Genomic DNA, 23,656 nt, shown 5'->3' on the forward strand with positions numbered 1-23,656 from the left:
GACGATTGCCGATCTGCCCCGGCTTTTATTTTGCCACGGCCCAGGTTTGCGTACCCATTTTACCAAGTCTCGTATTCCATACATCTAAAACGAGGTTCTTTGTTTAAAGCAGCCATGACATTATACGAAAAAGGGTCGATCTGACTATGATGAATTTGCTTGTTGTGCAACAGTTCGCGAATGAAGGGAGAGTTTTGAAACACGCAAAATGTATTTGTGCCGATTTTGTGAAGTAAATTGAGGCTAAATAGTTCAATGCGTTGACAGTTTTCACACATGACGTTGGTGTTAGCTTGTTCTGATTTTCGTTTCGTTTTCATTATTTATGCTTTGTAACCTGGGAACTATCGTCTGTATTTCGTGATTTTTACGTATCAAATCAAACAGAGACTTCGGTAAATCAAACAGTTAACTGTTTACCTGCGCAAATTAAGCAAAATCTGATGTATCAAAAAAGTACTGAAATACAATTCATTCTATCGGTAATTCGGCATTATATTTTGCGTAATGGTATATTAATGCAATAGGTTTTGTTGAGATGCTCGGCATTTTCTCGAGTTTATTCAGTTTAAATAGAGTTTGATATCGCTGTCGGAAATATGTAGGTATATACATGTACATGTATATATATGATTCATTTCGAAAAAATAAATTGTGTTCTTTATTTGTTATAGTGCATGTTTCTTGTGTTTTATATAATTGTTTACAATTTCTATTTACTAACCATATTTGAGTGTTAAGCTTCGAATTATAAGCAAGATACAGAGATTTGCTCACAATTCTATGTTTGTACACAGATCTTAAAAACTAAAGATTAAAAAACTAAAAAAAATTTCAATATTTATTAAGAAAATTTTCAAAGTCTCTTCTTCCAGAAACCAACTTTAACAACTTATTGCATTGTAAACTTAACCTTTTTTAGCTCACCTGAGCCAAAGTCTTCTCAAAAACTATTAGGCCAGGAAAGCTCAAATTTGAGTGGAAGCATCCTCAGATAGTGTAGATTCAAGTTTGTTCAAATCATGGTTCCCGGGGGTAGGGTGGGGCCACAATAGGGGGATCATGTTTTACATAAGAATATATAGAGAAAATCTTTAAAAATCTTCTCAAAAACTATTAGGCCAGAAAAGTTCAAATTGAAATGAAAGCATCCTCAGGTAGTGTAGATTCAAGTTTGTTCAAATCATGATCCCCGGGGGTAGGGTGGGGCCACAATTGGGAGATCAAGTTTTACATAGGAATATATTGAGAAAATCTTTTAAAAATCTTCTTCTCAAAAATATTTGGCCAAGAAATCTCAAATTGGCATGTAACCATCCTTAGGAAGTGTAGATTCAAGTTTGTTCAAATCATGGTCCCTGGGGGTAGGGCGGGGTCACAATGGGGGATGAATTTTTATAGATAGAGAAAATCTTTAAAAGTCTTCTTCTCAAAATTATTAGGCCAGGAAAGCCCAAATTTGAGTGGAAGCATCCCCAGATCGTATAGATTCAAGTTTGTTTAAATAATAGTCCAGGGGTAGGGTGAGGCCACAATGGGGAATGAATTTTTACTTAGGAATATATAGAGAAAATCTTTAAAAATCTTCTTTTTAAAGAATTTTTGGCCAGAAAGGGTTTAAACTTGTGTAGAGGCATCCTCGGGTAGTGTAAATTCAAGTTTGCAAAATCACAGTCCCTAGTGGTAGGGCGGGACCGTGATGGCGGTTTGAATTTTTACATAGGAATATGAAGAGAAAATCTTTAAAACTATTCTGGGAAAGTGTTCGGTTCAAAACTCAGTACTTAGTGTGAAAGCAAAGGTTATGCAGATTTAAGTCTGATGAAACCATGATTCCCTAGAGAAAAATGGGGCCATGAAATGGGGGGAGGGGGGGGGGGGGTATATAGGAATAGAGACAAATCTTCTTACAGGTACAACAAAAAAAGGGGCTTGGTATTTACCAAAAAATAAGAGGTTGATAAAAATTGGCAGATTTTCATTTTTTTTTTAGCAAGATCTACTGTACTCAGTTGTCAAGATATTTTGATACTGTAATGCTAATTTGATCAGAATTAAGGCAATTGTTGCTCAGGTGAGCGATGTGGCCCCTGGGCCTCTTGTTTTTAAATTTGTTTCACGTACTAGGCTGACTTGATTTGTTTAGTTGTGTTATGCACAATTTCCTAATTACCATTACGTAAATTAGGGGATTTTAACGTTTTTAATTTTAGAAATGTATATGTACAAAACCATTATTGATTGATAAAATCTTATAAATATTCTGTTATTGTTAATACATAAATCCAAAGGTTGTTTAACCCTTTTGATGTTTCAAAACGGAAACTGTCACAAAAGCCATAATTTAAGAAAGAAAAGGTAGCAGTGTTTCCTATTGTAATATATTAGTATCCGTTAAATGGTAGGAAAGTGACCATTATTATTGTTTTTTGTTTTAACGCACATGCTTATGTTGATAAAATGATCTAAAAATGAAAAAAAAAAATCATTTATATTTTTGTTTGCGCCATCACATTTTTTCCAAATAAAAATCAAAACTCCTAATGTTGTTTTACAAATATTTGTGTAAAGTATAATATTGCCACTGTTGTATAGAAAAAAATCAAAACAAAAAACAAAAACAAAACAGTTATATCTTTTAAAATTATCGAATGAATTTTGCAAATGATTTCTATCAACTTAATAACATGTATTTCAAAAATTGAACTTCAAAAGAAATTAAGATGCAGAAAGCGGTATATCTCATATGGAGATATCTCTCTTGCAAATCTCTTGCAAAGATAGAATGTGGGCGCCAGAATAATAAATAATGTAAAAATCATATAAATGCTAACAATATAATATGACAATACCACTAATGCCGCTAATTGAAAGCATCGATAATTTTCATACTACTGTATTTTATTGAAAGCCCAAATTTGAAGATGAGAAAAAAAACCCAAAAACAAACAAACAAACACATGAACAAACCAGGAATATTTTTCGAGTTATAGAAGAAGAACTAATTCAACTATGATATAATAATCATATTTTTTAAATAGTAGTAGAAAAAATTATAAAAACCCCCAAAGGTTAACACAGTGTTTGCTTTATCGAAAATGGAAAACTGATGATTATTTTATATTATTTTATATTATTATAAGTTGTTGTGTGAATAATTTGGATGCATGAATATTTATCCACAGACAAATCACCATTCAATAAAGCGATTCATCTGATAATTTATATTTTTGGGGGGATAAAAATTCACTCATCCTAAGCATTATGCAATAAATGTATGCCATTCATATACATATTTATCTAGATTTAAAATTACCTGATTGCACTATAAAACCCTTTTATGCTATTTTGTTTACTGCTATTAACTTTGCATAAGCTTATTTTATGAAATCGTTTTAAAGGGTTGAAATAAAAAATGAGTTTGAAGCCCTATTTGTTTGACAGCATACTACCATTCGGTGTATGATAAGCATGCAAAGTTAGATGCATTTGTATCAGACACGATTTATGGCCATTTCATTTGCACGTTGAAAACACAGATTTCGTGTGGAGAGAATAATGTTTCAAAGAAAGTAGTTAATTTTTTTATCATTTTTTTTATCACCGTCAAATAATAAAAGCAAATTGACTTCGAGAGGAACGCTTCATCACAGGTCAGGGTATTTAGCCTGAATAGAACCAAAAAAAAAAAAAAGAAACGAAGAAAAGGACGGGAAAATAATCAACAGTATTTCAAACGTTTTATCCACACGAAGTTGTTATTCAAAGTATGGGTTTTCCGAAATATACTACGGTGGCGTGGGACACCTCCATGTTGGGACGTACCTCTCATTAAAATAATCTGCTACATGTGTCCCCCTCCCCGCAATTGTTTAGAGAGTTAACTACGAAACTGTAGTAATGGGTTTAAAACCCTCTGCATGGGTGTTTTTAAAAATCAAATTTACGTTTTTTAAAAACTTTCAAAACAAATAGGTCAAATAATTGGACATTCTTAACCATTGAAAGTATTTTGATTATAACATACTTGTATCAATATTAATATCCATAGATGTGTAATACTACCTTAAGAATGAGTTTAGTGCATATACCAATCGACTTTTTTGTAACACAATGTGTAAGAAGGTCTTCCAAGACGTAACATCAAAAATATAGGTACCACCAATGTATACGGTAGTTCATTTTAGTCAAGTAAACCAAACAAAAACCAAGGAGGGAAAAAAATGATATCAACTCTTTGATATATTAATACTGATTTGCCCGCAAGTGTCAATTAAAAATATGTACATGTCTATCCTACGATTCTTTTTAATTTCAGTAAAAGGTGGCATAAAAACATTTAGGATATTTAAAATAAAACATAACGCCATGTTACTCTGTTAAACTCACTTTAATGTTTTATTCTAAATATATTTGCAATACATTATTAAGTATTGTTTTAAAAAAATAAAACATAACGCCATGTTACTCTGTTAAACTCACTTTAATGTTTCATTCTAAATATATTTGCAATACATGATTAAGTATTGTTTAAAACAAAATATTTTATTATAATCACACCGAGGAAAAAAAGCAATCGCCGTGATCACGGGTATTACATGTTGGTTTAAATTAATAGTTATTTCGAATTATACATAATGCTGCTAAATGTTTATCTTTTTTAACAAATAATAACATAGAACAATTTCCCTACACACATTGATGCAATGAAATTGCCTTTTGCTGTCTGTACATTCAGTTTATCCATTTTCTTGAATGTCGTGTTGTTGGGCAGACCATGTTCTTAGAGAATTGTTAACACTAGCCATGTATTAGATTTAAGTATTTATGTTATTGATAGTTTATAGCGAAAAGAGGCTGTTGTTAATTTAAATACATTGAAATTAACAAAGTAGACAATAAAAAGAATTGCCGTCAACGTGAAAAATAGTATTTTTATCAAAATAACATTCATGCAAAATAAAACTCGTATACAATATTCCGTTTATCACACCAAAGCGCTAGAAGATATATTCAGATTTATTAAATGCAGCAAAATATTATGTTTCTTAAAACAACGTCAAACAAAATTGATAAGCATAAGTTGTGACATTTTTTTTCTAGAATAAAGATGATAAGGCAAAATTGATAGGGATACAATCTAATACAAGGCCACATAAATTCATTTCTGCATATCTCTTTTACAAAGTAGTATACATATTTTTATACAATATGCTGTTATAAAAACGATCCCTTGATATCCCTTATAGAGATTATAGCCGGACGTTAACTTGGTCTTTGTACACTGAGTTATTGTAAATTCTCTTTTCTAAAATGAATGTCTCTGGGATTGATATCTTTAATATATTGCACCTCACGTCGGATAAATGAACATACACGCAAATAAAAACGTACAAAGCTTAGATTCATCATAATTAAAAGAGGTAAAATAGAGAAATAAGAGGTATTTTAAAGAACAGAAAAAATAATATTTAAACGATCGAGTATAAAACATGTATTTATTTTAGGCTTGTTAATCACAAACAAATATAAAAAAAATAACCACTAGATAAATTATCTCCTTTTTATCTTCTTTCTCAGCCTCCTAATCACCATATCTTGATCTTACTAATTCAGGCTAACATATTCTGACAAACCTTGAATATATTCGTAAATGGCTTGATAGATTAATCCGTATTCATCCTAAAGGAAAAAGGAAAAAAAAAGTAACAATTAATGTTAATCGTAGCTTTTGCAAAATTTCATATTCAGAAACTTAGTTATTTATTAACGACTATCCCCCCTTGTATGAGTCATACTCAAAAGAAACTGCTAGAGTTAAAGAAACAATGTTTTATAGCAACTGATTTAGATAACAATTATCTTTAACTGTTGTTCATTTTGATATGTTTCATATTTTCCAGAAAACCTTGGCAAGGTTTGTGTTTGTCTAAACAAATAGAATATTAAAATCTTAAAGATTACGGTTGCTTTATACTACTGTTTAACTTGTTCTAGTTTTAAAACCTACATTTGTACGCGCCAATCATAAAAAAAAAGTTACATCTAATTTATAAAGTTTAAAGCCCATACTATTGTAAAGCAGTTACATGTGCTACATGTACTAGTATGTAAAGTTCACACTGTACTTGTGTGGCGCATAACTCTGGTCTCCTTGTCTGTAGTTGTCGGACTGTTCTAAACACGTCAATGTTGTCATCCATAGTTATTTGTTGTATGGCGTTAAACACAGCACAAAAGACACCACACATTGAGGCACCATCCCTGTTTCCATAGTGTTTAGAAAATCATATATAAGATCATAACACTTTCATAAACGCTTACGTAAATCATAAATGTGAAATGTTAACCGACGCACAGTAAAGTGTTTGACACATAAAAACATTGAGACTTTAAACATTATTAAACAGTGTTTATACAAGTGTATATCAAAAGGTTGTTGTTAGAGCATGTAAAATAATCCGCAATAACACTATTAGTGAATAGTACTCTTAATGGAGAATAGGTTATTAATATGATAAGAATATTCAAAATAGTTTTAAAAAATGCTCACATGCTTATAACAGCTATAGGACTGTTCCTTGGGCGATTAAGGGCAAATGAGACCAAGTTACAAAGACATGTCACATCGTTCTGAAGTTTTGAGCCAAATTCGTATATAGGTTCAGCTACTGTAATACAGAATGGTTCTTCCTAAAAAAAAATATTCATGATATGATATTTTAGAAGATGATTGCATTTTTAACAACAATGAATTAAGTACATCAAATCTTTCTTTTGTTTGTTTAGAAAAAAATCATTAGTCAATAATGAAAACAAACACCGTTAGATTTAGAGATTGTAATCTATAAAATGGTCAGGTGAATCATCTTAGAAACAAATTACCTGGTACCTACATATTCACTCATTAATGAGCATTCTTAATAATCATATAAAAATGCATCATATATTTAGTATTTATATCTTTTTATAGATAAACGGGAATGTATAATATAAAGAAAACCCATACTTCAAGAATAAGATTAACACTTACCATCTCTTTGTGCATAATTAAAGTTGACACCTTCAGGTCAGTTTCTTTGCAGGTATTGCAGACTACTCTGTATGGAGACACGACCATTTCAGATGATGGCGATGGCATCCATGCTTTGCTCTTATTTAAAGAAAAGAATATTTGATGTTAAAAATATCAAATTACATCAAGTTTGACTTAAAGCATTAATTTGCATTTAATTTTAAACCAATTGGATAGGTTAATATTTTTGCTAGACAGATTAATTTAATTATGTTCAATGACTCGTCAAAACTATCTCATATAAATTTAGAATAGACGTCATGAATGTAAAATTGAAAGAAAAAAAACTGCTTTATAAAATATAGTAACATATATTTTATTCTTGCTGTAAGTTGGATCATACAAACTACATTTGAGAGAACACTAAAGGTAAAAAGCATTTGTAATGCTATCGGGAAGACAAAATAAAAGATAAACACACTGATTTGATATGGTGTAGGGGATCCAGGCAAATGACTGTGCGGCATTCATAGTCAACTATGAGACGAATAAACTCAACAACGTTGTCATGTGACGGGTACTGTGTAATAATGAATCCGTTGTCCTTGGTATATGTCTGAAGATAATACATTTTATCCTTATAAACTAATGCCTAAAATAACATGGCAAACAGAATCATAATGCATGGAATTTTACTGTAATAATCATTTTTCGCAGTCCTCTTTAACGAATTGATTTAAAATCTGCAAGTTATGTAATAAGGTTTCAGGCCTCACTTGTTATTAGTAAAATTACTTACGGAAGCAACAATAGCGTCGATAAAGCTCCCCCTGGCAAGAACAGTTGATGTCAGATGAGGCCTATATTTATTGACTTGGAAACAGAAACAGAAATGCCAATAACTATTTCATTTGCAATTAAGGATAAAACAAAATAGATACTTAGCTTCATTTTTTGGTAAATGTTTAAATAGAAAATCATATAGTCATGAACAATAGATAAAACAAACTTTAGAATGTAAAATTAATTTGTTACATTTTACATATCAGAACCATTTTGTTATTTAAACGTTAAAACGACTATGTAATACAGAACAGCATGTGACATGCAAGCTCTAAAATCTAAAACATTTAATTAGAATTTCTCTCTTCCAAAAAGATATGAATACACACCAAGTAAAACTGCATCTTTCCCAGAATTTTCCATATGCTGTTTTTCCGCCTTGTAACCGTCATCCGTGTATGCTGAACACAATTTCTTTAAAATCTTCAATTTCATGGTAGTTTATAGTTAAAAATAGCGCAAACAGATGGTGTTATTCAACTACATTCAATTTTATGAAGACACCATCAGATGAAAATTGTCCTTTAAGGGTTCATATAAATTTTTATCAAATTTATTTTTTGATATCGAAAATTGTATAAAATTTAATAAGTAAAAGAAAGCACAAGAAGCACATACAGCGCAATGGCGAAAATGAAAAGTTAAAATCAACATGAAATTGTTATGTATTCTCTCATTTGCCCAATAAATAATTAATTATACATGTTACGACATTTTAAAGAAAAAATATTGCATGTAATGTGACACAAACTTGTTTTAAAATGGCGACGCCATCGTTTGAGATAACGCACGGATAACTAATACATATGTAACATTTTGTACAGACCTTACAACTGATCTTCAGTCGTTTTTAACGTTAATAGAATAACTTATATCGCCCACAAATGCATTTTGTGAATAAGTAGTCCAGCAAATGACGAGTATGGGTAGAGACATCAATTTCATGTAAAAGAAAAACCCCCACCGATAAAAATTGTGGTCAAAATGCTGAGCGACACATTTCGGAAGTCGGATGTTAGACAACAAGTAACAATTGTACTGGGCATGTCTGGAGTCGGCAGTCATTAATTCTTACGGATAATTTTAAAACCTAAACTAAAAAAAATAATATATAGTGAATACCCAGGTAGGGTACATGTTTAAAAAAACTATTAATTTCAAGGACATTTCCGGATCGTTTTGAAAGGTTCAACAGCGACGTAAAGGATGTCTATTTTCGACGCCATGCATGGCACCGCCTCGTTAATCCCGCTGATATTAATTATTTTGTAATCAAAAAAGGTACTAAGTACGTGTTAAAATGTTAGGGTGCTTTTTGGAAAAGAAACAATGATCAAAATACAGTTGTCTGACGAAACTACAGTTTAAAAGATTGTATTGCGCTCAGTTATGATATATTGGGAAAACCCTCGTAACACAAACCAGATAAGAAGCATGTACACAGTGGGAGTAGAGTTGAAAAGCTTTTGATCTTTAAAAATTAATTGTAACGTATATGTCATTGACTTGTAATATTTTTGAAATTCAAGTAGACAATGCTTAAAAATCAAACCTCGTGTTCCTCTTTTAGCGAAGTAGAAATCATATTTCCTTTCTTCATTAGTGATGTAACTTTATTCAAAAACTGTTTCTTTGATTGCAATGCAGGCTTGGCTTGAAAAGCTTCTTGCAATGCAAGGAACACTGCCACATATTGATTCTGAATGAACATATAAACAGAATCATACAATTTGCACGGAATTAAAAATAACAGTTAGAGCTTGGAGATTTAAGACATTTTTAAGTATTTTAAAAATTATTCCAAAGAGAAAATAATTGATACAGCCTATAATTCTGTGGTATGATTTTGATGAAGACAATAAGAACCATACTCTATGACATCATTGCTACATTTTACATTAATGGGATTATTATTAAAATCTTGTACAATAATTTGTAAACTAATTCAAAATACTTAATCATATTGAATGTAATTTTCACATGCTATAGTACATTTGTTAAGGATTACATATCGAATGACTTGCCAAAATAGAATAATGCTCCAAGTTTATTCACTATGAATAATTTACTTACAAAAGTTTCAACCATGTTCATTCGGTTTTCCCTCATTGTTTTTACATATTCCGCTACATTTACACTGCCAGACATCTTTCCAGTTTTGTAAAGATAGTCAAGAGCTATGTATGTACCCGTGCGACCAGTTCCTGTGCTGTAAAATCAAAGTATTCGTTTAATCTTAACTATTCAATCATTGAAACTCCACTAGTCTACACATATATTCAGACTTACGCTAAAATTTAGTTCTTTTATTGTGTTTAATCATAAACAAATATTATAGAGGAAAATCTAAAAGTGTTTTGATACATGTCTTACTTTATACTAAATCCTTGTAAATCTAAACAATGTCACAAATATACGTAAATGCAAATCGTTTGAAGTTTAAAGGGATGGTTTACCTGCAATGAACTAGGGTTGGGGATATTCCTTGAGCAACAGTTTCATTGGCCACGTGATTGTGAAATATGACCAAACACAGAGGATCTAGGGTCTCGTGATCAGGCCACGTGGTATAATGGAATTGAGTTACCGCATATGATTTTATCTGCAGCAAAAATTTGAAATTCAACAATGCACATAAAATGCATAATTTTAACAAATGATTGTACATGCCGTTTTACTTATTATTAAGTGTTTTTAATTTTGTTAATTTGAATGTGAAACAGGAAATTTTTCTTTCATCTGAGAAAAAACAACAACCTTGGATCTGCGTTGTTTTGACACCATCTAATCTATTACAGTTAATTAACAACATTTAGTTCATAAGAGTATGTTGCAAGCAATAACAATGTAATTTCAGTTATAAATCACTCACCCCTTGTTGAGACACTATAAATCTTCTCTTGGTGAAGAAAGCGTACACCATTTCTTCAATGAATTCAACAGAAACTGTTCCATACGTTTCCGTTTTTCCTTTATTTGGCCAGTATTTGTAGCATTTTACCTTTAATAAAAATAATATAATATAACATATTGTGTTATTTGTCTCGGTGGTAGCATTGTGTGTGTCAAACAGTTAATTAACGATACATTTGAAGGAAAGGGGAAAAAGTAGAAAATCGTCATCTCGTTTTTTCTTCAAAAGATACTGTAATTACTATGATTATATCAAAATGATATGTCTTTTCCCATTATAACTGATCAGTACAATCGTTAACATACCAACCATGCAATTTACTGATTTTTTTTTCATTGGAAAATACATGAGTAAACTCGCCTTTTCTCCTTCTGTAAGATTTGTCAACATGATTATCTGCTGTATCTGATCTTGGCACACCATCTCCCAGAACTCAGATAAAGTTGTTTCGAATGGACCTAGGCGTGACAGTTTTCTAAACAATTTTTTACATGCCATGCCACTTGACGAGAGAGAGAGAGAGAGAGAGAGAGAGAGAGAGAGAGAGAGAGAGAGAGAGAGAGACGTAAAATAAAGTCCGAAGAAAATACATATATAATTAAATGCATTTATGGCGACACTTACACATTGAATAACAACATTACTTTGACACGCCAATAAGCAAATATTATATGTAAGTGTATCCATTAAATAAATAAGTAGAACTGAGAAAAAAGGTTGGCATTTTTTACAGTTTGCATCATGATAAGCAAATACTAGACTTTAACCCGTGCGAACACGTGAAGACATTGCATATGATATCGGACATTGACGAAACAGATACATTGACACAACATATTGTTGACATTTATATAACCAAGTTATAAGACTACAATAATGCTATTAATTTCACTACACTCTGCTTAGTTAGAATAATCTAACTGTGTCTCGGGACAGGCCTTCACGACAGTTAAAATGCATCCCATATATCCAGAATGGTTCAAACAATTGCAGAATCGCTCCGAAACGATTTTGGAGAAAATTAATGCAGCTACTTCAAAAATAACAATTAAATTATTCATAACAAACCATTTTGAAGCTGTAAATACCTTTAATCGAAAAATTTAATTCATAAAGATGGAGAATTAAACACTTTTTCACCGGCGTTTTTACTGGCTTCGAACTTACATACCATGTTGATATTTGGATCTCAGGGGATTTTTTGGAAATATCGTTTCTGAGTTTATCCATGAAAATGTCATATTGTGGAAGCATAAACTAAAGAGCGTTCCGTGATTTAGCGTGAATGTAATGTGCATGCGCAAGATTGTAAATAACAAAAAAATCAAGATGATTTCCGGATTTTTAAAATGAATTTGCGCTGATTACTAATCAGCAAATCTTGATTTAGAAAAAATAAAAAAAATGGTAATTTTCAAGTACCAATGATGTTAAACATATATAAACCAAGAGACAGTTCTCCGATTTCTCGGTATTAAAGCCCAAAAATTCGAGTCTATTATTTCAATATAGTAATATAGAAGTTATTATGCTTTTATTGTGTGTTTCAAAACATAAAAAACCCCAAGGATGTTCACGTTTTTGTGCATTAACTAAGAAGTAACCAATTGCGGTAGACGTATACAAGCGCATTGATTTATATAATTATCTCATGGACGTTTAAAAGCTGATTTACATACAAAGATGAAGTCGAAAAGAGACACGCATATGCGTACAGAGACAAACATTTAAAAAGGTTTGTTTAACAGAAGTTTATAATTGTTGTGTATATACATTACCTTGAGCAGCAATGTATTCATTATTTCGTTCGGCTCCCTAGAAAGAGAAAAAAGAAGAAAAAAATATATTTAAATATGATATACGATATCCATGTATGTTGTACAACTGTTTCTTCCATACTAACATTGTCACATTAAGTTTATACATTTAGAGTATTAATGTAAAAACTCAACCTTTAAAATGCTTACACTAATGTAGTTGGCGTTGATGTAATCACAAGTTGTTCCTACGTACCGTCTAAGGATTACTCTAGAGTGGTCATCTTAAACAAAATCAAATTATAAATGTGAATACTATTCATACTAAAAACAAACTAAATTGTTAATACTAATCATAATATTCATCACATGTCGGTACTCAAATACTAACATTTTTACGCTATAATATGACTCGGTAAAACATTTTATCACAAAACTTTCAAGTTACAATTTGTGCTTTGAAGGACAAAATAAAATTTTGACTTATACTTTTTTATATTTCACTTTTATTAGAAAGTAAAAAAAATCCATAACAGTTAAGCTATGCATTCGTTTACCTGCCATTTGAACTAAATTTTAGCAAGTTTAGAATTTCGTATATCAAATAATATGCAACAAAAAGTTTTTATATATACTCTTAAAAAACAAAGTAAGTGTAGCATAAAAAATGAAGATTAAATCAAAACTCTTGCAAACAAGGGTTGCGTAAAACTTTCCTTACATGGAAGTGTTTTTTGAAATCTATTTTTCGGACGATTTATGGATAATTTTCCTGCGTCGCATGGGGATCTTTCGCCATGTGGTAGGGACTAAAATGAACAAAACAAAAACCATATAATGACTGAGGTAAAAAGGTAGAATAACTATGTTACATGATTATAGTAGAAACAGTTCTGGCTAAGTGTAGTTTGGTCATTACAAAGGTATAAAAAAACCAATAACAAATGAAATGACCTTAAAGATGAATATCTTTTAATACATTACAATTTTCATGATTGCATATTATCTACAACTTATATTTACAAAGACATTTTATCAAAGATACACACCGCATAATCCCGTTTAAACCCCTCAGCATTGTCTCTCTGCATCTCTGTTATAACTGATCCTATTTCAGTTATCGGAATATCGAGCAACAACTGTTGGTAGGTGCCCATATCACCAATCGAATTCTTCACCTGCAGTTTTTCATAGACCTTACCAGTGGTCACATGACGTTTAACTTCCGTTTGGTCTAAATCTGTTCGAGCCAATCTTGTTTCTTCTTGCAAAGTGCTGGTGTCTAATTCTAATGTTTCGTAATTTCGGCATGAAGACCCATCTATACATAAAATATTTGAAAGTGTGTTACATGCTATACGTTCATAAGATTGATATTACTTAACAATTTCACTTTTCAATTTTGAATTTAAGTTACAAATAGTTTTAGGTGTCATTTCTGCGATAATCAAAGCCGCTAGTAAAAAACGTTCTCACTTATTACCATTGTACCCATATAATGCTCTAAATTGTTTACTCTTCAAAATGCTTCACAAACTTACTTCTTAGTTTAGGTTTTGGTGACCTCAGTACGCCCCTCTCAATGGTTTGCCTATGCAGATATCAAAATTGAAGCGGGAAAAAAAATGTTCATTTCATATGATTCATACTTTATGGGATACTGTGAACATGTACATATTGAGAAACTTAAGTTGATAAAAAAATGTTTATTTCATAGGAACACACACTGTGAGGTAATGTGAACGTGTATTTTAAGAAACCTAAGTTGATACCTTCTATACAGAAGTACGACCGCGGCTATTATCACCACAAGAGACAGAAATCCAACGAATCCACCAACATAAGCAGACAAAGGATTGTTCTCGGTCTCGTGTCCCTGTAAAATGTCGTGATTTATTGTGGTGATTTTTTTAACAACTCAAACTGATAGTTAAAAGCAGGAAGAAACACTTTTCAAGGAAGTAAAAACATGTCATTGTAACACATTTATTGCAGTAAAAGTGACCATAAGGACATTTAGATAAGGAGTTAAAAATCAAACTATATTCCAGGAAATATTAAAGTTTAAGAATAATTATTATTTATACGTCTGCATTCTGTTAAGATGATACGTATCTACTATCTCGTAAAAATAAAAATTGAACATATAACGACACTTTTTGAATGGTAACTGTGATTAACACCCACATTTTTATATATACTGCTTTAATGCTAAAAAACTGTAAATTATGATAAAAGATAGTATGTCAAATTTTATTACATATACTAAAACAAGTTTGCTAGAAATCAAAACCCTTGTAAATAAATATGATAATAATGTGATATACTTCTAGGCAATATCCGCTTTTAGAATCACAAGTTTGGTTTCGGCAATTTAGGCTGCAGGTTGAGTTACAATTTGATCCATAGTACATATAGGTACACGCTATCAACAGAAATTTAAAAAAAATGAATAAGCAGAAAAAAATCAAAAACAAAATAAGGTTTCGATGGTTTGATACATTGAAAATATCATTAAACTGTTTTTTTTAAAACATAACACTTATCATATTTAGCTCTAAGGTAGCACAATTTAAGATTGTTTTTGTTTTTACCGCTTTTTCATTGGCTAAATTGAAAATTTTGATTACCTTTTCTGTTTATTCCCAAAAATGTTATGTAACCTGTATGTATTTTTTTATTATGTAGCTATTGAATTAATAAAAAAGGATACAATATACTAATCGTCTTACTTTTGTTACAGAAAACTCCTTCATACCCCGGCTCACAGCCATGTGGACATTCGCCTGTTATTTTATTACATGCTCGGTGACAATGACCGCAGGTGTTGTTACAATTCTTTCCATATGATCCGTTAATACATTCTACAAATTAATACAAAATGTAATAAATTATTTTATTGACACTTCAAATTCAAATCGTATTCAGCAATACTATACAAATAAGATATTGTTTGATGATTTCATTTAAAAGAATTATCATACTTCTTCCAAAACTATGTTAACAATTGAATGTCAATATAAATAATCAGCTTCAAAGTAACCATATTTCCTTTTTTCTGGTAAAATATTATTAAAAAGTTTGTAGTTTATATATATTATCATAACAATAAATTGATCTAAAAGGTCGGATCACGTTGATTTGACAGGTGCTGATCAATAGATCAAACGTGACGCGACCTGCCCCTGGCAACGAAACGTGATCTGGCTCTTTGGATCAAGTTAATGTTATTATGATAAAGAACTATAACTGGTATGAGTTAATGTGGCCCCCATAATTCGCCATTATTAAAAGTGTTTCGGAAACAATAAAATGTTATGTTATTTTTTTGGAAGAGTTGATATAAAATATATTTCTCACCTATTTATTTGCACACGTTTGCAGTAAATGAAGCTAGAAGTGACACAATTTCTATAGTTTAATTAAAATCGGTCAAAAATTGACATTTTTCTTATCTTTTTAAGAATAGGAAATATAGAGCGCATGCTTGAACAAGGAAAACAATTCGTCACTTATTAGTCTTCGGTAGATACATCTCTGATTAAACAATTTTGTTTATTCAAGCATGCGCTTTATGTTTTCTGAAAGAAAAACTGCTTGAAAACAAGCTTATTTTTGCTACAAATGCAAACATGGCGGGTAAAGGTTGTCTTTACGATGTCATATTTCTAAATTGTGGGCACTTGAATCAAAATGAACATTATGTAAAAACATAAAATATATATCTGTACAAAGAAAATAAAGAATTAAAGAAAAACGATGATTTTCATTTTAAGGGGGGGGGGGGCATTTCAGGCCCATATATATAGTCCTTTATTATATACCCTTGTCTATTTAAAAGTTTTGATTACAGAGCTATCTTTTTCAAAATCAACTGCATGACGTTTTCTTATATAACAGAGGTATTTTGGAAAGAATTCTTCTAAAATACGCTTAAATACAGACGTTATTTAATGCATATAACGTCATCAATTTCAGAGAGTGATGATACGGAATCGGAAAACCAGAATGTGTTGATCCGAAAAATCGGATCACACGCTGTAAAATTGACAGTATCAAGAAGGGAAATCTAAAGGATATAGAATTAATGGATATATATCTTATATCAACTATAATATTGTAAATATTTTTGAATTTTATATCTATTAAATACAATTTAATATTTTTTTTCATACAACATGGTATAACAATCAATGTTTTAAACAATACAACTTTACCTTTTTTACATTGACTTCCATAATAACCTATCTCACATCCAGCGTAACAGAACCCGTTGAAGGGGTTACATATCCGTCCATTTACACAATGCCCACAGTCCTCTGCACAATCGGTTCCATATTTGTTTGTGGCACAGTCTGTAACATTTTTATTTTTATTGTAATCCCAAACAATGATATTTAGAAACTATCATGGTTTGGTAAGCACGACAAAAATTCAGATACACGAAGAAGAATCTTACTGTAGAAATCAACGTTATTGAACACAAAATCATAAAAGAAACTGTCTTCGATATGAAGTTCTACTGATTTTAATAACATGTAATTGTTGTTGCGTATAGAGAACATACACAGCTAATTGTGCCCCGTACGTTTCACATAATTATTATGTTCATTAACGTACGTTAAACACACGTGGTACATAATTCATGTTAAACGTACGTGAGGTCACATACGTATCACACGTTTAACGTGTGTGGAACATATGTGACACATTTTGCTGTGTACCATTCATGTGATTTGTAATTATCTATAATCGTACTATCCAATAAATTGACCATATACATACTTATTTTGTTGATATTGATTTTATACAGCTTAAAATTATGCTATTGAATTATGCTTTTTAAACATAATTTCTTACGATGTTCACATCTTAATCCCCGATATCCGTCGTTGCATCCAAAGCAATGACCAGTCTCTATATGACAGCGATGATGCTTACATTGAGCAGGACACGGATTTGAACAGTTCTCTCCGTAGACAGATGGAGAAGAGCACCCTATAAAATTACCTTTTGCTAAAATATGTTCGCTAGATAATGGCACATTTTCATATTTCTACATATACTATATAAACCAGGAAATATGAATACATGGAATAGATCCTGATGGAAATCCCAGGTTGTAAAACTACAGTACATCTCAAAACTTAAATCTGATTGATACATTAGTTATATATGAGCTAAATTGATATCAAACGCATCACTACTCACCATACACCTCAAATTCACACAGATCGTTGGAAGCATAGCGTGAATAGTCAGCTGGAAAGCTACTCCTGGTCCGGTTGTTTTGGAATTCTATATATCTGCCGTGCATAGTACAGTTCAAAGTTATTACCGCTGGAATGGTGTACTTGTCAAAGTGGAAGTCGTGAAAACACAGAACTCTGTCTTCTAGTAGGGTCAGGTTTGATACGTACACAGAAAATCCGAGAAATTTGCCAACATTCTCATTATTGGGTCCTCCAATTTGCAAAAATTCAATGCATGTGAAACAAGATATCAACATGATAAAAAATAGATATATAGATAAATAAGTAAAACAACAATTGTATTCACCCCATTCCATGTTGTCTGTTCTATAATGTATGGTGATGTGATGGATGCCGAGGATGTCCCTAAGATAAAGGCGCCAAATAGCCATATATTTCATACTCGCTGATATGGTGCATTGATATCCAGAAAATGAAAGATTTGTTTTCAATCCGTCAACTGCCTTTGACGAGTTCAGATAGTCTGCAATTTCTTCATTTTCATACGGATTCAATTGCCACGTGAATTTATTGAGAGCAATATTCTCTGAAACAAAATCGCACATTTAACTCCTTTCTTACAATCGTGATTAAAAGCATTAAAAAGCGCACTTTCCTCTCGGTATAAATTCACCTAACATGTATTCTTAGACCCTTGTAGTTTTAAAATTAATGAACACAAGTATATAAGTATATATATCTCTCCGGCTGAGAAAAGAAAAAAAAAGAAGAGAGAAAATATATTAAACATTTTGCTTTTCATTAAGTCAAAATTTTTCATTCATATTAAATCAATATTGATGCTTGATAATTGCTTAGCTCAGACCTATATAACATGCTTCGAGTATTAGCGCAGGAAGGGTTGTTTATTTTGACATGTTGCTTCATGGGTTTTGATCTCAACCTAAATGCATTATCAATTCACTTCCAAATACAAAGAAACACTTACCGTAGCCGAATACAATCAATGGTAGCATCAACAAACTTAACATCTTAAAAATGATGTGTATGAGAAAACCAACATTGACGATATCTAATCTGCAAATATATCTATAATACAAACAAAAATACATTTTAAGCGTAGATAACCTCTTATATACATATGCGTAAAAACAAAAAGAAAGCCGAATATCTACGGGGGTTGTTCTATTAAATAAACATCCACGATTTTAACTTTTCACCCATTAATATGAAAGGTGAGACATCCATACCATGTTATTCCACCTACGTTTAACAAAATTGGAGTTGGTAATACTGTACATGTATCAATCTCGGTAGATTTAGCTCAGTGAGCTATAAATGTACCACGTTGTTTAGTTTTGAGAATAAAGTACTTTAGTGGTAATAAATAATGATAAAATAAGCAAACATATACTGAGATAATTTAGTCATTTATAAAGACGTTCCATCGAAACAGGAAGATTTCAAACTGTTACATAACATTTTTTCCTACTTCCTCCTTTCGTTTATATCACCAATCTACGCACTAGATAGAATGGTTCAGAAGTATATCAAAATCGTTTTTCCCAGGAACTTTGTTGCCCTTTTGTTTTTATAATCAATAACGCATTTTATTTAATTATAATACAAAGAAATTCTTTGCTAGATTCTCGAATTAAATTGGTTTATTGGTGTTTTAAATTTAATCTTTTATATGCATTTATTGATTTATTAATCGACCAATGAGGGTTCCATAGCTATCATCTCTCGCCATCAATGATGCTACGGTTATTTCTTTTTTTAACTTCTTATTATTACAATTTATAACGAAGATTAGAACGTGGAGTGAAAAAAGAAAAAAAATACAATTACTCAAACGACCTTGTCAAGGTAAGGGCCAATAAAATGAATAATTTGACGAGTAGCAAAACTAATATTTGGTTAACAGTTTCAATTTGAAGAAAAATGGCGTTGAATTTTCTTTGTTAAATTTAGTGTTTTATTTTCTTACAAATGTTAATGATTTTAAAACACTGGTTTTGTTTAATTTCAATTTTAGCATAACATCAACAAAATGTCTCGCTTTTTCAGCAATTTACAAGTTTAAGATAAAACAAAAAAAAAAAACACAGAAAAAGTTAAACCGCAAGAAGGATAGCGGACTTTCAAACAGTGGTTGTACTTTGTTATAAATTGGGTAATCAAAAATCAGAGCTATTTGCAAGAACAAAAATTGGACCGATGTATTCAACTGCGTTTTCTTCTAAGAAAAACATTTATATATATATATTTTTAATAAACTAATCATTTATATTTACTTTGAAAAATCTGATGGATTTTATAATTCAAGGAAGAAAAGTTATTTTTTATAATAAGAATAATGGAATATTTTTGTAGAAAAATACAAAACGATTACTTAAAACATACGTAATATACACTTTTCTTTTTTATCTAGGTGTTTAAAAATAAAACTATCAAGTCAGTATATTTCAAGACAACTTAAGATAATTTGATTTACCTATGCTTATATGAGCAAACAAACGTTTGTCATTTTAAAGTAAATTATACAATTATTGTTATTCTGAACAGCAGTAGTGATACATGATATAAACGAAACATCAAAAAACTACATAGTTACATGCAATTTATATGTTGTTATGTAGGTATTCATGCAGTCTTTACCTTATGATCCAGATAAAAACCAAAAGAGGCCCTTATATAACGTAAACCTGTTCTTAGTTATAAAGCAAAGATTTACAAGAATTTGATTTATATACGCTGTGGTAATAGTGCTATAAAGTAACGCAAGAGGACATAACCATCTCATCACCAATACCATAAACTCTGTATTCTTCCTTGATTGTCAAGGAAGGAGAATAACATACTTCCCTCGTGTGATATTTACCAAACAATAAAGATTTGAATTGAAACAGATTGTGTGAAAACTTTGTTGCAAATTAGAAATTAAAAAGTCCAGTATTACTTTTAGGAAATGACAATATTTAAAGAAAAAAAAATGTTATTACTTTGAAATTTCTCTATCTGACATCCTTTAATTTCTTTAATATAAAAACACAATATTACTTCTATAAGTAAATCAAACTTTAGAGGATACCATGTAAATACAGTATTGTGCCATATATTTATGAACAGATGTAAAAAAAAATGTGATTTTTGACACAATCGTTTCAATAATGCGTTTTACAGATACGTGTACATACAAAGTCATACAGTCCTAACTCTATGATTAGCAGACAATTTCTACTATCGATCATTTGTACAATATTACGTCAGCTGAGTTAGAGAATGTAAACATTGGTACATACAAATCATGCTTGGCAATTATCATGACAAAAATATGCAGATATTTGCCGCGATTTGAAGATTCCTCGCAACAGTATCTGTTCAGTTGTTCAACGATATTTAGCTGGAGGAACATTAACAAGGATTCCAAGAAAAGGACTGAGAAACTAGAAACCTTTCAATAGTCGTAAAAATACTGACAAATATAAGGTCATGATAGGAGAAAGTAACCGTGTGTATGCGTGGAGACGACCCAGTGAGGACTGGATGCCCGACTGTCAATGTCCAGGTGCCTCAATGGAAGTAAGTTTGATGATCTGGGGATGTATAACTCGAATTATAATACTTTTATATTGAATACTGAAATCTGATTGGTTAAGACGCAGTTGACAATCTGCTCTATTACTCTCAGCGTTAGCAGCACAGTTTGCAACGGGTAACACAATATATTGTTACATGCGTGTAAATTATGCGTGTACGTTACGTCGTAGAATTTATCTCATTTCTATATAAAAGCACTAAAAGTTTCTCTAAAATTAAGACGTTCAGTATAATAAAAAAAATGATACCTGTTTGGGAGGGTAAATGTTAAATTTGACACCCCTCGAAAACCATTGTCAACCTCCGCTTCGCGTCGGATAACAATGGTTTTTTTGGGGTGTCAATTCTATTTGAAACTCTCTGAAACAGGCATTTTTTATATAATGGCGTTGAGACAATCTGTGTTGTACATAAATGCGCAAAAATACATAGACATACTAAAATCAGAGCTTTGGCCCGTTGTAGCTCGGCATTTGCCAACCAACAACTTATTTTTCACGGTGAAAATGTTCCTCCTCATTGGGCCTTAATTGGTACTGAAATTAAGGCGAGAAATGCTATTAATTTGATAGTGTGGCCAGCACAATCACCAGGTTGTTATATCGTTGAACATTGTTGTTTGCTGTTGAAAAATAAATGAAAGCAATCAATTTTAAACATAAACAAAACGTCCGACCTGGAACGAGAAATTCGCCATCTTTGGCCGGCCATTCCTACAACCTACATATAAAACCTGTACCGTTCCATTTCAAGACGTCTGCTTAAAGTAATCAGCTGAGCCAGGGGCATTATTACAAAATACTAAGATGAGTTTCATCATTTATTATCAAAATTGAGAAAATTATTATCACATTGTTATCAAAATCCTATGATGCTTATGGATTTTTCATAAGCACTTCCGTGTACGTCCATTTGCCTCCGTCGATGTTTGTTCATAAACGTATGGCACAATGCTGTATAGTATTTTTACTATGTTAGCTCAAAGCAAATAAATATATTATAACTCTTTAATATTCTGCGTTTCTGCAAAAATGGCCAGGAGCAAAGTCCATACGTACATGTATATTCATGCCATAGAGAGTTTTGGTCATTACAAGTTGAAACATATATTGAAAAAAAAATGGTGATAACGAACAGGGTACCGGTGCAAACTCAAAAGTCAATAGCAGAGGTATAAAATAGAGCAGAACAAACACAGACCTACACAAATTTGAAAAAAGAATCAGGTGCCATGAAGGATTCAGTAATTTCTGATGACCGGTCACACCCACCCTGTGCTATTTGTCGTAATAGGATAAACAAAAAAATTCGTAAACAATTCGTGGATAAGTACTAGTAATAGCCTAACAATAAATGTGAGAAAGCGTCAGTCAGCATTCGACAAGCCAAGAATTGTATTTGCTGACAAGGTCGTTGTATCAACCAAAGAGCATACGAAATGGTGACCTTAATCGAGACTATTCATCATCTTGTTTTATCAACTTGTTTGTCAGTAGCGTGTCTCTATTTCAAAATTGTTCATAAATACAGAAACCCCTTGCACATCGAAGTAACTGAGAAAACAAAAACCCTTTAAGCGTATGATAGGGTATGAACTTGCTATAGTAAATTTTCACCGAAACGGTAAAAATACGGGTTTCATCAACATAAAGTAAAAATTGGAATTATTGGCATTTTATTAAGTCAATCTATTTTAATTGCTAAGAGAATCAATCAATTAAATAGAAAAGAGTGAATCACTAAGATATTGTTTCGCATTATAATGATATTACATGTAGAAGCTGCTTAAGCAAAATTAGAGAAGGCTATGCCTTCGTATTATACATGTACACATAATTGGAAATTTCTATTACGAAATCAATATAAAAGCAAAAAATTTCACATTGAAAAGTGACAATAAATGAGATTTGTTTTTCATTATTTATATCCACGGGATTTGTATGTTGGTTATAAAAATGAAAAAAAACAAAAAAACAAAAAAAAAAAAAAACAAAAAAAAAACCAAAAAAAAAAACCAAAAAAACAACAACATATGCATTGTTTTATGAGTAAAATGGTTTTTAAAAGAATGTTGAATAAAAGTGTATACTTTTGACTACATCTACAACTTTTACACATTCGGTTCTATTGTTATTTTAGTTCTTTTTCAAACAAATGTATTGTTATGTCAGAATATATATGGTGTTTAAAATATATCAACATAAATTTACTGTACTATCTCTACACATATATTGTTCTTTTCATAGAGCAATTGTCAGGTCAACAGAGGTTAACATCATTCTGTAGACGACTTTATTTCTGTGGTAAATCC

The 23,656-nt window shown here is 31.1% G+C and overlaps 2 protein-coding genes across 2 annotated transcripts; both read right to left on the reverse strand.

Annotated features, from left to right (window-relative positions):
- Positions 1-5,327: 5,327 nt before the first annotated feature.
- LOC128171065 (receptor-type tyrosine-protein phosphatase kappa-like) lies at positions 5,328-14,948 on the reverse strand. The gene is made up of 19 exons (XM_052836827.1): positions 14,857-14,948; positions 14,302-14,405; positions 14,071-14,120; positions 13,579-13,850; positions 13,251-13,338; positions 12,740-12,813; positions 12,551-12,587; positions 11,133-11,230; positions 10,731-10,859; positions 10,315-10,460; positions 9,932-10,067; positions 9,411-9,557; positions 8,188-8,281; positions 7,815-7,888; positions 7,497-7,631; positions 7,034-7,153; positions 6,554-6,693; positions 6,129-6,264; positions 5,328-5,682 (listed from the first exon to the last, which is right to left on the reverse strand). Exons 1-19 carry the CDS (start codon positions 14,941-14,943, stop codon positions 5,608-5,610), a joined length of 2,142 nt encoding a protein of 713 aa, XP_052692787.1. The 5' UTR covers positions 14,944-14,948; the 3' UTR covers positions 5,328-5,607.
- Positions 14,949-15,043: 95 nt separating this feature from the next.
- On the reverse strand, positions 15,044-19,061 carry LOC128174404 (multiple epidermal growth factor-like domains protein 9). Its single transcript, XM_052839967.1, has 8 exons — positions 18,993-19,061; positions 18,731-18,831; positions 18,089-18,328; positions 17,741-17,992; positions 17,390-17,527; positions 16,747-16,884; positions 15,262-15,393; positions 15,044-15,048 (listed from the first exon to the last, which is right to left on the reverse strand). Exons 2-8 carry the CDS (start codon positions 18,771-18,773, stop codon positions 15,044-15,046), a joined length of 948 nt encoding a protein of 315 aa, XP_052695927.1. The 5' UTR covers positions 18,774-18,831; positions 18,993-19,061.
- Between the last annotated feature and the right edge of the window lie 4,595 nt (positions 19,062-23,656).

The sequence above is a fragment of the Crassostrea angulata genome, chromosome 2 (genome assembly GCF_025612915.1).
Source record: "Crassostrea angulata isolate pt1a10 chromosome 2, ASM2561291v2, whole genome shotgun sequence".
Lineage (NCBI taxonomy): Eukaryota > Metazoa > Mollusca > Bivalvia > Ostreida > Ostreidae > Magallana > Magallana angulata.

Bases quoted from the DNA above. Each gene is read 5' to 3' on its own strand.
- LOC128171065 (XM_052836827.1), bottom strand. From the start codon at position 14,943: ATGTACTATGGATCAAATTGTAACTCAACCTGCAGCCTAAATTGCCGA. The intron at 10,068-10,314 runs GTAAACCATCCC...TTGATTTTACAG, and splicing joins CCAACCCTAGTTCATTGCAG to CACAGGAACTGGTCGCACGG. The intron at 6,265-6,553 runs GTGAGCATTTTT...CTATGGAAACAG, and splicing joins CCTATAGCTGTTATAAGCAT to GGATGGTGCCTCAATGTGTG.
- LOC128174404 (XM_052839967.1), bottom strand. From the start codon at position 18,773: ATGTTAAGTTTGTTGATGCTACCATTGATTGTATTCGGCTACG. The intron at 18,329-18,730 runs GTAAGTGTTTCT...ATTTTGTTTCAG, and splicing joins ATTGATTGTATTCGGCTACG to AGAATATTGCTCTCAATAAA. The intron at 17,993-18,088 runs GTGAATACAATT...TGCAAATTGGAG, and splicing joins AACAGACAACATGGAATGGG to GACCCAATAATGAGAATGTT.